At 46.8% G+C, this 14322-nt stretch overlaps 1 protein-coding gene across 2 annotated transcripts in view; it reads right to left on the bottom strand.

Annotated features, from left to right (window-relative positions):
- Positions 1–5956: 5956 nt before the first annotated feature.
- Positions 5957–14322, bottom strand: part of DCDC2C (doublecortin domain containing 2C) — a 66363-nt gene continuing 57997 nt past the window's right edge. For both annotated transcript variants that reach the window (XM_070459176.1, XM_070459177.1), the window contains 2 exons: positions 10025–10072; positions 5957–6603 (listed from right to left, as the gene is read on the bottom strand). In XM_070459176.1, the coding sequence (XP_070315277.1) occupies positions 6146–6603; positions 10025–10072 (506 nt within the window). In that variant the 3' untranslated portion in view covers positions 5957–6145. The remainder of the gene's footprint in view (positions 6604–10024; positions 10073–14322) is intronic.

Raw genomic sequence — 14322 nt, 5'->3', positions numbered from 1 at the left:
CAAAGGAGGCAAGAATATACAATGGAAAAAAGACAGCCTCTTTAACAAGTGGTGCTGGGAAAACTGATCAACCACTTGTAAAAGAATGAAACTAGAACAATTTATAACACCATACACAAAAATAAACTCAAAATGGATTAAACATCTAAATGTAAGACCAGAAACTATAAAACTCCTAGAGGAGAACATAGGCAAAACACTCTCTGACATAAATCACAGCAGGATCCTCTATGACCCACCTCCCAGAATATTGGAAATAAAAGCAAAAATAAACAAATGGGGCCTAATTAAACTTAAAAGCTTTTGCACAACAAAGGAAACTATAAGCAAGGTGAAAAGACAGTCCTCTGACTGGGAGAAAATAATAGCAAGCAAAGCAACAGACAAAGGATTAATCTCAAAAATATACAAGCAACTCCTGCAGCTCAACTCCAGAAAAATAAATGACCCAATCAAAAAATGGGCCAAAGATCTAAACAGACATTTCTCCAAAGAAGACACACAGATGGCTAACAAACACATGAAAAGATGCTCAACATCACTCATTATCAGAGAAATGCAAATCAAAACCACAATGAGGTACCATCACACACCAGTCAGAATGACTGCTATCCAAAAGTCGACAAGCAATAAATGCTGGAGAGAGTGTGGAGAAAAGGGAACCCTCTTACACTGTTGGTGGGAATGCAAACTAGTACAGCCACTATGGAGAACAGTGTGGAGATTCCTTAAAAAACTGGAAATAGAACTGCCATATGACCCAGCAATACCACTTCTGGGCGTACACACTGAGGAAACCAGATCTGAAAGAGACACGTGCACCCCAATGTTCATCGCAGCACTGTTTATAATAGCCAGGACATGGAAGCAACCTAGATGCCCATCAGCAGACGAATGAATAAGAAAGCTGTGGTACATATACACCATGGAATATTACTCAGCCATTAAAAAGAATTCATTTGAATCAGTTCTAATGAGATGGATGAAACTGGAGCCCATTATACAGAGTGAAGTAAGAGAGAAAGATAAAGACCAATACAGTATACTAATGCATATATATGGAATTTAGAAAGATGGTAAAATAACCCTATATGCAAAACAGAAAAAGAGACACAGATGTATAGAACAGACTTTTGGATTCTGTGGGAGAAGGTGAGAGTGGGATGTTTCGAGAGAATAGCATCGAAACATGTATATTATCTAGGGTGAAAGAGATCACCAGCCCAGGTCGGATGCATGAGACAAGTGCTCGGGCCTGGTGCACTGGGAAGACCTGGAGGGATCAGGTGGAGAGGGAGGTGGGAGAGGGGGATCGGGATGGGGAATACATGTAAATCCATGGCTGATTCATGTCAATGTATGGCAAAAACCACTGTGATATTGTAATTAGCCTCCAACTAATAAAAATAAATGAAAAAAAAAATAAACCAAGAGAGAACATGTGGCAGGTGCAAAAATGGAGGCATCTGCATTCTCACCAGTTGCCACGTCAAGAATGCCACAAGAGAAGCATTTCTGAAATAGCTCAGTAAAGACCATCAAAAGTCCACTCCTTCATAAAAGTAACAAGAATACTAGCAAAAAGGGTCAAAATCACCTTTTTAGGACTCTAGAAATTAATCAAAGGATTGCAGCTGTCCAAGGAGCATTTATTTAAGAAAAATAACTGAATCTCCGTAGCAACAGCAGGCTTTGTGACATTTTAACTTGACCTATTCCTAGCTCCCTCTCCCCAGCTCAACAATCACCTTGAAAATGGATCATCTCACAACTGTGAAAACCACAGCTTAGCACCCACAGGAGAAGGCAGGATGGGTTTGTGTGCATGGGTGCATGCATCGCTTCAGGCATGTCCGACTCCGAGACCGCATGGACTGTAGCTTCTCTGCCCAGGGGACGCTCCAGGTGAAAGCACTGGAGAGGTCGCCCTGCCCCCCTCCAGGGGGCTCCCCGACCCGGGGGTCGAGCCTGTGTCCCCTGCGGCCCCCGCACTGCAGGTGGGTTCTTACCCCCGAGCCAGCTGGGGCTCCCAGAGTGGGTTTGGGGCCCTCCAAAACCGCATACCCAGGATCTCTGTCCAATCAATAGCTGAACATGGAACTCAGCAAACTGCAAGCTGGATAAACTCAAAGAGGTATGTACCTAGACATATCATGATTAAACTATGAAAGCCAAAAGCAAAGAGAGAATCTTAAAACAATAGGAAAGAAGCAGCTGCTCACATACAAATAACACGTGCTACTTCGGTGGAAACACAAATAGTTTATTTTACCATATACTTTTGTAAAAGAGGAATATGTCTCCACTCTATACTCATTTTCCTTCCGGCTTCCCTACTCAGTTCAGAAGGCTTGGCAGACATCCAAACTCTTTTTTCCTACTTCTTCACTTTCTCTTGCATACCCCAATAGGTCTGACACATTTCAATGCAGGCTGACTTCCAAAGCATGTTAAGTATCAAATATAAGAAGTTGACACTGTTGAGCCTGTTACCAATGGTTATAACTATATTATCTATCAATAAGTGAAGTGAAGTTGCTCAGTCGTGTCAACTCTTTGCAACCCCATGGACTGTAGCCTACCAGCCTTCTCCGTCCATGGGATTTTCCAGGCAAGGGTACTGGAGTGGGTTGCCACTTCCTCTCCAGAGGATCTTCCTGATCCAGGGATCGAACCCGGGTCTCCTGCATCGTAAGCAGCCGCTTTACTGTCTGAGCCACCAGGGGAGTCAGTAAGTGTCACAGAATATATGCTTAAGTCCTCAGCGAAGCAATGCCCCGTGTCGTGGAGATGCCAGTATTTACATCTCTAATCTTGGTAGGAGGAAGGTTCAAGAGGGAGTGGACATACATATAGTTCTAGCTGATTCATGCTGTTATATGGCAGAAATCAGCACAACATTGTAAAGCAATTATCCTCCAATTCAATAGTAAATATTAAAAAATAAATGAATTTCTAATTTTGAAAATTTAACCTTGTTGATAGCACATGATTTTTTTTAAACTGAAATGCAAAGGTAAATAGCCTGCAGCTTCTTTAATTGTGACTAGAAGGCAAACAACACACAGCTAAGAGCTCTATGTGTGCTCAGCAAAACAACCCCCCAACTCCAAACAGAGTGATGTGAAGGCATATATTATTTGCTGTATTTAAAATCTTTGCTAAAGAAAATTGTTAAATCTTTGCACTTAGCTACGTGGGTATTACTTTTGTCATTATGAAAAAGTAAATTTTAAAACCCATTTCCCAGCTCACCTTGGTAACTTTTTTCTTTCTTTTGGAATTAATCATTCAACAGATAAAATATTTTCACACTTTGAAATTCACAAAGTGGAGGTTCTAGATACCTCTTTGTGAGACCTTCCATGTTGCATAAAAATAAAACCATACCTTTCAATACACATTCCAAGAAAAAAAAAAAGTCATGAGGGGAAATGTGCAGATGTTATTCCAAACCCTTCTGGTTTTCTGAATTATCCCTGTGAGCCTTAATTTTAAAGAACCACATTTCACTCTTCTAAATGTTTACTAAAAAGAAATATCATCAAGAAAAAGAATCAGAAACACATGGGACCCACGAGAAGCCCTCATCTCTAGCTCCTGAGGTTTCACTACTGCCTGGGGCCTTGCTTCACCCCGGACGTGGTTTCTTGTTGTCAAACTGTCCATATGTGAGACAGAAGCATCATGATGGAAGAAAAACTGACTTCAAGTGGATACAAAGGTGATTTTTTTAATTTAATGGTTTCCACTCCTAGGCCATCTGAAAGACATAAAAAAGCAGGTTAAAGGGAAAACTTCCTACAGCTGTGGTCTGGCCACAGTCCACTCCCAGTTCTCATGAGAGCTGGTATTTCTGTGAAGTCTGGAGGTTCTGGGTGATTTTCTGGGCCACAGTCTGTGTCGTGTTGAGCGTCAGGATCTACGGTACGAGATGGAAACTAATAGCAGTGCATCCAGGCAGTGGTTTGCTGCGGGGCAGGCGCTGGTGCAGAAAACAACCTTGACAAATTTATTTCAAAATGAGTCTGAAATTAGTTCGGGGTGAGTGGTCATCTCATTTTGGTTGATCTAAGGAGACCCTTGGGGTCCCTCCTGCCCTGCCTCCATCTTCTCCCCCAACCCCAGCCCCCAGCCCCCATTCTCTAAAGGTGCTGAGCTGCTATGGCATTGCTTGAATTTCAGTTTTTTTGTTTGATCGTAAAACTGAATTACTCCTCCAGCACCCAGACCACGCTAAAGTTAGGCCACAAATGTGGGTGTCATTGGATGCAGTATTTTAAATGAAGCGATATTTATGTACCCATTAAAATAAAGATTCTATCTTATACCAGCACACTACTGTGAATTTTAGAGAGTTTAGTTTCATTTGTCATTACAATAATTCTATACTAAGACAGATTAAATATTTTAGTGATTTGTAATTAAAAAAATTTTTTTTTAAGAGGGAAATAAAGGAAACCATGAGTCCAAGTCCTACCCTGTCGCTATAAGCTGCACAGGTCACCCGCGTCTTTGGGTCATTAATTAATCCCTATGGTGTAAACGCCATGATATCTGGACTTGCTCCTAGCTCTCACATCATCCTTCTTGCTTTACAGAAGACCAAGGTCAAGACCATTGGGTCCATGAAGGGTGACGTGGGCCGAACTGGAGGTTCTTACCCCAAACCCATCTTCTTTCCACAGTAACACACACCAGACCCAGGACTGAAGCCTTGGGCAAAGGGACTGGGACATACAGCTCTGAATTCCTTCTCATAAAACATAGTGAGAATGAGGCCAGGTCAGCCAATGGGTTCTCCATCAGAAACGTATTGATTAACTGAAAATATCTAAAGACAGGATGGAGATGGCTTCCATTTGGTTGCGATTTCCTCCTTAGGGTGTAACAAATGCTACGGTCAGGTCTGACACCAAGAAACCATGAAGTGGTGAAATAATCACTCTCCTTTCTCCTTCCACAGGCAAACACTGTATTACTAATTAACAGATGGTAAAGAACTGGTATGATTTTTAACTAGGGCTTGACAATCCTGAAATCCTTGTTGCTAGCTTTGTTCTAGCAGTCAAGCAGCTCAGGTAACCCTCTGAACAGTCAAAGCTGGTAATGATCTTCGCAGAAACTCCAGCTTGCCTTCTCTCATTTAGCAGAGAAGACAACCACCAAAATGAAGTGACGGCACAGCCAACGCTTTTAGTGCCTCCCATGTGTTCTTGTTCGAAGGCTTCTTAATAAGCGATGTCACTGTCAATCACCCCAACAACCCGAGTCAGGCATTACTATCAGCCCCAATTAATGGATGAGACAGACCTAGTTCACGTACTTAGTGAGTGGAGAGGTCACACTTGCGTAGTCTGACTTGAAAGTCCACTCTCCTCACCAACAAAAGTACACCATTTGCTGGGGCTCTATTGCCTATTTCTGACATGTCTGTGCAGGCATGTGTATAAGCAATGCAGATATTTGTGTGTAGATTTATGTATCACATGTATTACGTGTATGTTCAGCCGCTCAGCTGTGTCCGACTCTTTGTGACCCTGTGAACTGTAGCCCGCCAGGCTCCTCTTGTCTGTGGAATTGTTCAGGCAAGAACACTGGAGTGGGTTGCCATTTTCCTCCTCCAGAGGATCTTCCCAACACAGGGATCGAATCCGGGTTTTTTTGCATCTCTTACACTGGCAGGCTGATTCTTTACCACTAGCGCCACCTGGGAAGCCCCAATATGTATTATAATTATGTCTTAAATAACTTTTAAATAGGAATAATTAATTATGGATAACTATGCAAATATGTATCATTTTGGGGATGGCTGAGTCGCTCTGGAACGCCAGATATGGGCGAGGTTCTAAGAAAGAGGGATGATCTAGGCCACGTGATAACCGTCCATTCAATCTCACCAACCACTCCCTCCCAGCTTTACACTCAGGGAACAGAAGAAAGAATTCCAGATACATTTAGTCTTAATCATTGGTTGAAAACTTTATGTCTGGGCACCAAAATATGAAATTCACAATTGTAATATCCTTCGGCCATACCTCTTCAGCATCATGTGAAAAAAAATGCCTAATGTTATTTCCATTTGCCTTTTGATCTTTCTAGCTTCAGACTGCTGTTCTTCAAAGCTACGGCTGATACTTTGTTTTCATGGTATCTGTTGTTCTTTGTCGTCTCCCTGAGTCAGCTGTTCTTGGGATGGCTGTCCCAAGGATGACGGTTCAGGGGGTTCTTGTTTGTCGGGCACCTGTTCCTGGGACGGCTGTCCCAAGGACCACTGTTCAGCTGATTCCTGCTTGTCAAGGTTCACGTCTGGTTGTCCTGGTGATGACCCCTGTGACTGCTGTCCCACGTCTGGTTGTCCTGGTGATGACCCCTGTGACTGCTGTCCCACGTCTGGTTGTCCTGGTGATGACCCCTGTGACTGCTGTCCCACGTCTGGTTGTCCTGGTGATGACCCCTGTGACTGCTGTCCCACGTCTGGTTGTCCTGGTGATGACCCCTGTGACTGCTGTCCCACTGGAGGTTCTCTTTGGTCTTCTTCAACTGGAGTGTCTGGCCGTACAGGTGTATTTTTGTCCTCTAGAATGTCATTTGGTTCCTTTTCTTGTTTTCAGTAAATAAAATAAAACAAAACCACCAGTAAACATATTAGCCATCTAAACCACATGAACTAAATCATAAAATGACAAGCACTGTTACTATATCACTGATTTCAAAATGACAGTGATAGTATTAAGGAAAAAGTTTTCACATATGACATTATGCTGACAAAGTGCTTTTACATGTTTTATCGCTTTTACTCTCATTTAGAAATGTCCATTCACTGTTTAGAAGTTGACAAGCTACTGGGAAGGCTTGATTTTTCTAAGAGCCACAGAGGGAGGGAAGGCACTTTCATAAAAATTAAAAAGAAGGCGTCAGTGCAGGAGAATCCAGAGCCGATGTTCTCCAGAAGAGGCGCCAACACATGAAAACTGCCTGAGGAGAGAGGAGGATTCCTGGGTGACGACCAACCTCCCCCCAGCCCAACCGCGCTCGCCCACGCCAAGCGAATCCTGCAGAAATAAACTCCCCCTGCCGTCAGAAAGCAGAGGATGTCCCGAAAACCTAAAAACACCACCGCTGGAAACAGCCCAAGGAAAGATGCTTTCAGCTGGAGCTGCACAGAACCCAGGAGAAGCCAGGCGCCTCACACCCCGGCACGCTGATACCGTCCTTCCCCCCAAACCTGCTCCTGCTCTTGTTTGCAGGAGTAACTTTGCACCAGAGCCCAATCCAGAGTGCCCAGCTCCAGCGTCAGCCTCATCTCTCCTATCCCTTCCGCGGCCAGGTCTGGTCCATGTGGTCCTGCAGTCCGTCTCTCCTGTGCAGCCCTACTCCATGGTTCACGCCATCTAATAGACGTTACAGACAGTACCTCTCCCGTCCCCGCCTCCTGCTGGCAGAGTGATGATTTTAAAGCATGAACCTGATCACACCATCTCCTCGCTTTAACATCATCTACAGGACAGAGGCCAGGCCCCTAGAGTGACACCCGGGGTGTGGCAGCAGTGACCAGCGGACCCAGCTGTGCTCCCGCCCTAGGGTCCAGCTGCCGCGGATGGTTCCCGGCCAGCTCGCACCTGGGATGGGGGGCTAGGGCCTCGTCCGACCACAGGGCTGAGAACATGAAGCCCTGTTCCCGGCTGAGCTGGGGAGGGTCTCATGTAACCTCCTGTCTCTCCTCTCCTCTGGAAGGCGGCAGCATCATGAAGCCCCCAGATCCCTAGTCAGCGCTGGGAGGGGAGACGCCCAGGGGAGCCTCCACCCCGCGGCAAGCTGTGCAGCTGAGAAATGAACACTAATGGTTCGCGTCCCCGAGACCTGGGGCTGGTACCTTTACCGGCACCTGGCCCCGCCTGCTCTCGGGGACACAGCAGACCTGGGCTGGAGCACCTGCATCCCCATCTCTCCCCTCACACGGCCCCCCGACATTCTTCTGCTCCGGCTGCACCGCCGGCTCCCACCGCCCCTCCCCACGCCTGCACACACGGCCCCCTTGCGCTGACCCCCTTCTCAGCACTGCCCAGCCCTCCAGCAGACCCCCCGACCCTCTGCAGTCCACCTGCACAGTCCCCTCCTTTGAACACCTCCCGGCGCCCCCTGCATCCTCTCTCCTGGCCCAGGACGTCAGCCACTCTCTCCCCGGGGCATTTCCAGGGTCTCCAGCACAAGCCTCTATCTCTGTCTGCGTCTACCTGTGTCCCAACCCGGGAGCAATGAGCTTCCAGAGAACGGCACAGCGGCTCCAAGCTCACCTGTAATTCTCTCAGCACTCGATGCCGAGCTCGGGGTGGGCAACTCCCCACTATTCTGTTTCCTTTTTAAAGGATGATTTAAGTGACTCATGAGTGCTGGTTCGTCTACCTACATTCAGAATAATCTTGGATAGATTGCCTTCTCTTCCTGGGTCTCAGTTATTTCTTTCTTGAAAAAAAAACAGGTGAAAGTGGATCTTCAGAAATGTAAGATCATGTTGATACGTGATCAAAGGCCACAGTGAACTGTGATCACTGATCCCTCCGCGTGTGTGGTTCCGGGGACCCCACGGATGTCCGGTCCCTTACATGACGGGACATGGTGTCTGCACACAACCTAGGCACGTTCTCCGATATACTTTAAATCACGTCTAGATTCTTAGAATGCTTAACATGATGCAAACGCTATCTGAGCAGCTGTTGCGCAGGACAGTTAAGACACTATGTAAACGGTCACCTGCACTTGGCAAAGTTTTGCTTTGGGAAACGTTCTGGAACTTTTTCCCTAATATTTTTGATCCACAGTTGGTTGGATCCACGGATGTGGAAGACAAACTGTATGCATGATACTTATTACCACAACAGGTTTAAAGAGAGAAAACAAAGGAGGGGACTATTATAGAAGAAAGACGAAAACCCTTCACAAGGTAATAGTCGATTATATGAAAATGAAAGGCCGAGGAGGTGAGAGGCAGGAGGAGGTGAAACTGCACTTGGCCAACCCCCAGGAAGGTGCAACCGCGCGCCACTCACAGTCGGCCTAGCACCCCCTCCAGGCTCCCTCCTGCACCGGCAGGCGGGCTGACCTCTGCTGGGCCCGAGGCCCCACCTGGCAGCTGCCTGAGGCAGGCGTTGTGTCCTAGGCATCTTTTTTTCCCCAAGCCTGGCACACGGAAAGTACTTGGAAAATGCTTGATAAATGAAAAAAAGGAATAAATAATAAATGGACCAGCAGTGTCTAGTCCCATAGGCAAAGCATCCCTAAAGACATACAAACTTAGAATGTGCAAAATTAAAAATGGTAGTGAGATGTGAATAACAGATCACCGTACTCTTCAATATGAAATTGCATGAAACATTAATATACAGTAATACATGTGCTGTATTGATATGTAATAAAACAATTTCAAAAATCCCCGAGTTCACGTCACCTTTTAAATGCAATCATCAGTGAGGCGTCTCTGACCTTGCACACTTGTTCTATATTGTATCCTTTCAGAATTGAACCCATAATCCAACAGGCCCCTAAATGTGGCTAAAAATGTGTCACTTCAGAGCCCCTAAGAATTTCCATATTTGTCTGAAGTCTCCTGTTGAAACCCGCACCTTCTTACTCCAAGTACCAGGTTTTTTTTTGTTTTCTCTTCTTTCCTTTTTCCTTATAAAATGCTATTTTAAATCTTAAAATGACTGCATAGTTCAACAATGCAAAGTCTGCCTGGATGGAATCGCTGGCTGACAGTCAGTGTGACTATGCTGCTGTGTGAAAATCCTCCTTTGTCAGTCCGCCTAAATATGGTGCCATACAAAAGAGGGTTTGCAGAGGTCAGAGCACAGTCATGAGAGGGTCAGCTTGTGCCAAGCCAGACAGGCTGCGTGGACACTGCCCCCAAATGGAAGTTCCGGGGGTGGCCCAGCGGGGTCGCTGTGCACACATTTCTGGGGGTAACTGCCAAGGACCCGTCTCCCAGGCGCCCCACAAACCATCATGATAGCCATTCTCTTACCAGGAAACGGAACCACTTTCTTATTCTTGCTGAGGTTCTTGAGAGATGCTGAAAAAAGAAAGAAAGGAAAACCCAGATATTAATACACCAACTTAAAGGTTTTCGTCCCATGAGATGGTGGTGTGAGACCCACAGCTAAAAGCATGCGGGGCATGCCAGCACGCAGAGGTGAGCAGCGAGGCGTTTAGGGCCATTTCGGCGAAAGCAGGACCCTGCATTATGACACAGGAGGTCAGATCAATGTTATGCCAACCATGGTCTCTGAGACTATGGGGCGATGGAATTTTGATCTTCTTGTTTCTCTTCTTCTAAGAAAAAGAGCATATTTTAGTTAAGGTGTTTTTTTTTTTTCCCCCAGCTCTCCCTCCTGCAGTTTCCCAGTAGGCAGTGGGGGGCACATGCTGGTATTTCCTTTCCTCCATACAAGGGATCCCAGGGGGCCAGGGGCTCTCCAGCCAGACCAGGAAACTGTAAAGTGCACATGTCGGGTGTACCTCACCACCAATCAGAAAACGTCACTCAGTTTCCATGGCAGCTGCTTGTCAAAAACCTCAACAGTAAAGGGCAGGAAAATTATAATATTCTGTGTCCAGTGAAAAATGCTAAAACTAGAAATGTGCGATTTACATCAACACTTGCAAGCTACAAAGCGCTGGTACACACAAGCACAGTGTAAATAAATGCAATAAGACTTCTGCCAGTCCGCCCACTGAGCCTCTCATCTGACATTCTGCTTTGATTTCAGGCACTTTAAAGTTCATGAGCATCTCTGCCGGTCCATCAGCACAGCCTGAAAACGGTTACTCTGTACAGATGTGCGCTCCGATAACACGTCAGTATGTAGTTTCCACTGACATAGTTAACACGCAAATATTCTTGCTAATAAGCCCTCCAGTTAAATTGAACTTAGGGGCCAAAAAGAACTAGCTTGAGGCTGTTCTGAAGACCTGACATGTTGGCAAGTGAGATGGAACAGCCAGACGAGAGCAGCTGGGGGAGCTGCCGGTCATAAGGGAAGAAATCGGAGAAGCTGTTAGGAGAGATGATTGGAGAGGTTAGACTGCCAGCAACAGCAGCTGAGAGAATCTGAACGTTGGAGCAGAGAGGAAAAGGAGTAAGAACTGAGATTTTCAAGAGATGGCTGATTTCGTTGACAGTCGTGGGAGGTCAGAGGCTACCACGAACCACAACAGTTGGATGAAATCAGAAAAACCATTGCCTTTGTCCACAAAGCAGCCCCCTAATGCCCGGTATACAGTCGTGTGATTTGAACGTACTGTTAAGTCCTGTGTTCAACACTTACTTCAAAATCTTGTCTTCATTTTCACTCATTTTTGAGGCTGCCGGAGTCTACTGCAGCTGCTCGTTATGAATCAAGATGTCAGGCTGGAATTTGTGAAAACGAGTCCAATGTTTTGGTTTCAGGGGTAATTGCATTGTGACAGTTAGGAACCCTAAGTTAGAGGGCATTTATTTTTGTGTTTGGTGACAGCCATGCAGGCATCCGGCCTCTCTGTGAGCGAGGCGTGTTTCAAACCATCAGCAAAGACGTTCACCAGGTCTTTGCATTTTGCTGCTGTTTTCGTTAACTCGTGTCTGAGTCTTTTGCAACCCTGTGGACTGTAGCCCGTCAGGACCCTCTGTCCATGGGGTTTTCCAGACAAGAATGAGGGAGTGGGGATCTTTCCAACCCAGGGATCAAAGCCGCATCTACCACTGAGCCACCCAGGAAGCCCCAAGCCCTTTTACAAATCACATCAGAGAGTAGTATGAATTCACAGACTCTCTGACAGTGACTTGAAGACCCAACCGGAGACCTAGAATCACAGATCAACTCTGTTGATTCTAGATTCAACAGTTCTCCTGCAACCGGTAAGGGTTTTTATTCCTAAAATAATTCCGTTTTCTACATTCACATGTGCTGCTCATGACAGAATACTTGGAAAACAGAGAATAGCCACCCCCCCAAATGAAAGTAAATTTAAGTCACAGACCCACCACTTGTTGTTTTAAGTTGTAACCTAGATGACATCTGGAGATACAAAATCAGCACTTATCTCTGATTTTACGGCCTCAAGATAAACTCCCCGATGCAGACTGCTGATGGAGAGGCGTGTCCTGCAGGAGCTGACCCAAGTCACATCCTCCCGAGGACCCGGTCTCCCCACAGTCCTCTTGAGCGACAGCTGCTCACTCTGCCACATGCCTGGAAGCGGGTTCCCAAGCCTTCATCCCTCCTTGCCCCTAAAACAACCTCAGCCTCTTTGCCGTTCGCATCTTGAGACTGTACTGCCCACTCCCCCTCCCTGGAGTAGCTACACCCCGCCTCCTGGACCAGCTTAGCCCGTGGTCCAGGGCTGTTAGCAGACTCTGGATGCAGGGGCAGTGCTTACCATCCTTTGCCCCATGTAGCAAACCCAAGCATCACTTTACATCGAAGTAAAGGATCACAGAATATCATTAAGCAGGTCTCTCAAGTAATCAGGGGATCTTCCCAACCCAGGGACCAAACCAAGGTCTTTTACTAATGGAAGGAAGCACCACCTGGTTAGTGACTGCAGACTGCGCACTTGTGAGAGCGCAATGAGACGTGATGGTGGATGCATGGCGTTCACACCACAAGACTGGGGCCCGGACCACCGAGCAAACAGGAAGCGTTCGGTCTGCTTTCAGCTGTCCTCACCCTCGGGTGAAACAAGGTGTGTATTCAGTGGAGTATGGTCTGTGCGGCTAACCTTCTTACCTACAGAGCAGGGAAGCTCACAAGCCTACTCGGAAGACAGAGCAACGGAATTGAGAACTCAGGTACTGGACCCCCACACCTCCTTACTAACAGCATCTTCAAAGAAAAGGTGGCTCCATCCACAAAGAAAGCCAAGTCACTGCTTTAACCTCACTGTGCACTGTAACTGATGACAGCTCACGAGAGCAGAGGCTTATCCACAGGCCACCTGGTAGGAAGAGGAGGCGGCGGGAGGGGTCGCTTTGGGGTGGGAGGACGTGAGAGCTGAGAGCCCGGAGACCCAGAGAGTCCCGTTCTGCTCAAGGTCGCTCTGATGATGACCGCACACGGCAAGACCCACTTGTGCAAAATGGGATTCAGAAGCCAGATCGCCTGGGGACTGGGCAGCATCATGCTGCTCCTGGGACTCTGCCCCAGGAACTGTGAGTGCTCCAAAGCAGAGAGAAGCAGGTGGAAATCACAGAGGGGAAAAAATTATTTTTTTTTCTGATTCTTTGATTCCTTTGCCACTTCTCAGTTCTCAAAAAAAAACAAAAATAACTGCAATGGAACACAGTCAAAAATTATTCTTAGTGAGAAAAAAAAAGTATTACTGTTTTGAATTAAACTTCAGGGACTTAAAACTGCCTTAGTCTCCTAGAAAAAACGAAACTTGCAAACTCTCACAAGAGGTAAGGCGCCGTGGTGTTTGGAAACAGTGTGGCGACTGGTAAGACTTCCGAGACTTTTGGAGCACTGATTACAGAAGCTGACAGGATGGATGGGCGGGAACAGCCGTGAGCACTCGGGAGGGAAGGTAACGTTGTCTGGGTGAGGTGTGAGACAGGCTCATGCCCTCCCCTGCACAAAGCTCCGTGGGGCCACGGTGAGCTCCCAAAGTTCTGTGTCCTGTTTGCAGGTGCGACACCGCTCAGAGGCTGTCCTTGAACTTCGGAGCTCCCAGGCAGAGCCCAGAGGAGCTTGCAAACAAACTGGGGGGCGGGGGCCCTGACATCACTCAGAGCCCCCTCATCGGGCGCTCAGGACCGGCATTACGGACAAGCCCCCCCAAGCCCCACTTCCAGGGCCACAGCCATGACCCAGCTCACCGCCCCCAGCACCCAGCTCAGTGCCTCCCCGGCAAGAGTGGGGAGGGAGAAGCGGGTGGAGCTGCTTGAATCCCTGCTCTTTCCACTGTCACCTCTGCCACCAAGGATAAGACAGGTAATCACTCTGATTCCTCCTCTGTAAAATGACGATCGTCACCTAGCAAGGTGGTTAAAATGAAAATAAGAATCAGAAGGAGATGTCTGTGCAGGAATTGTTGTAAATTATTGTTACAGCAGATGGTTCAATACACATTTTGTATATACTTAAAGCTCCATAAAAGCCGACAGAATTTAATGGGTTTTTTTTTCAAGTACGCAGGTCCTTGACTTCAGGGAAACGGCACAGGGAGGCTGGAAGGGAAGACGGGGTGGACTCTGCCCATGGAGACGCCTCTCTGGGGTGAACTGTTCCCTCGTGAGCATCCTCTTGTGGAAAATCGAATAGCGAGGAGGAGAAGCCGGGGCTT

This window comes from Odocoileus virginianus, chromosome 31 (genome assembly GCF_023699985.2).
Source record: "Odocoileus virginianus isolate 20LAN1187 ecotype Illinois chromosome 31, Ovbor_1.2, whole genome shotgun sequence".
NCBI classification, from domain to species: Eukaryota; Metazoa; Chordata; class Mammalia; order Artiodactyla; family Cervidae; genus Odocoileus; species Odocoileus virginianus.
This window is presented reverse-complemented; position numbering and strand designations above follow the sequence as displayed.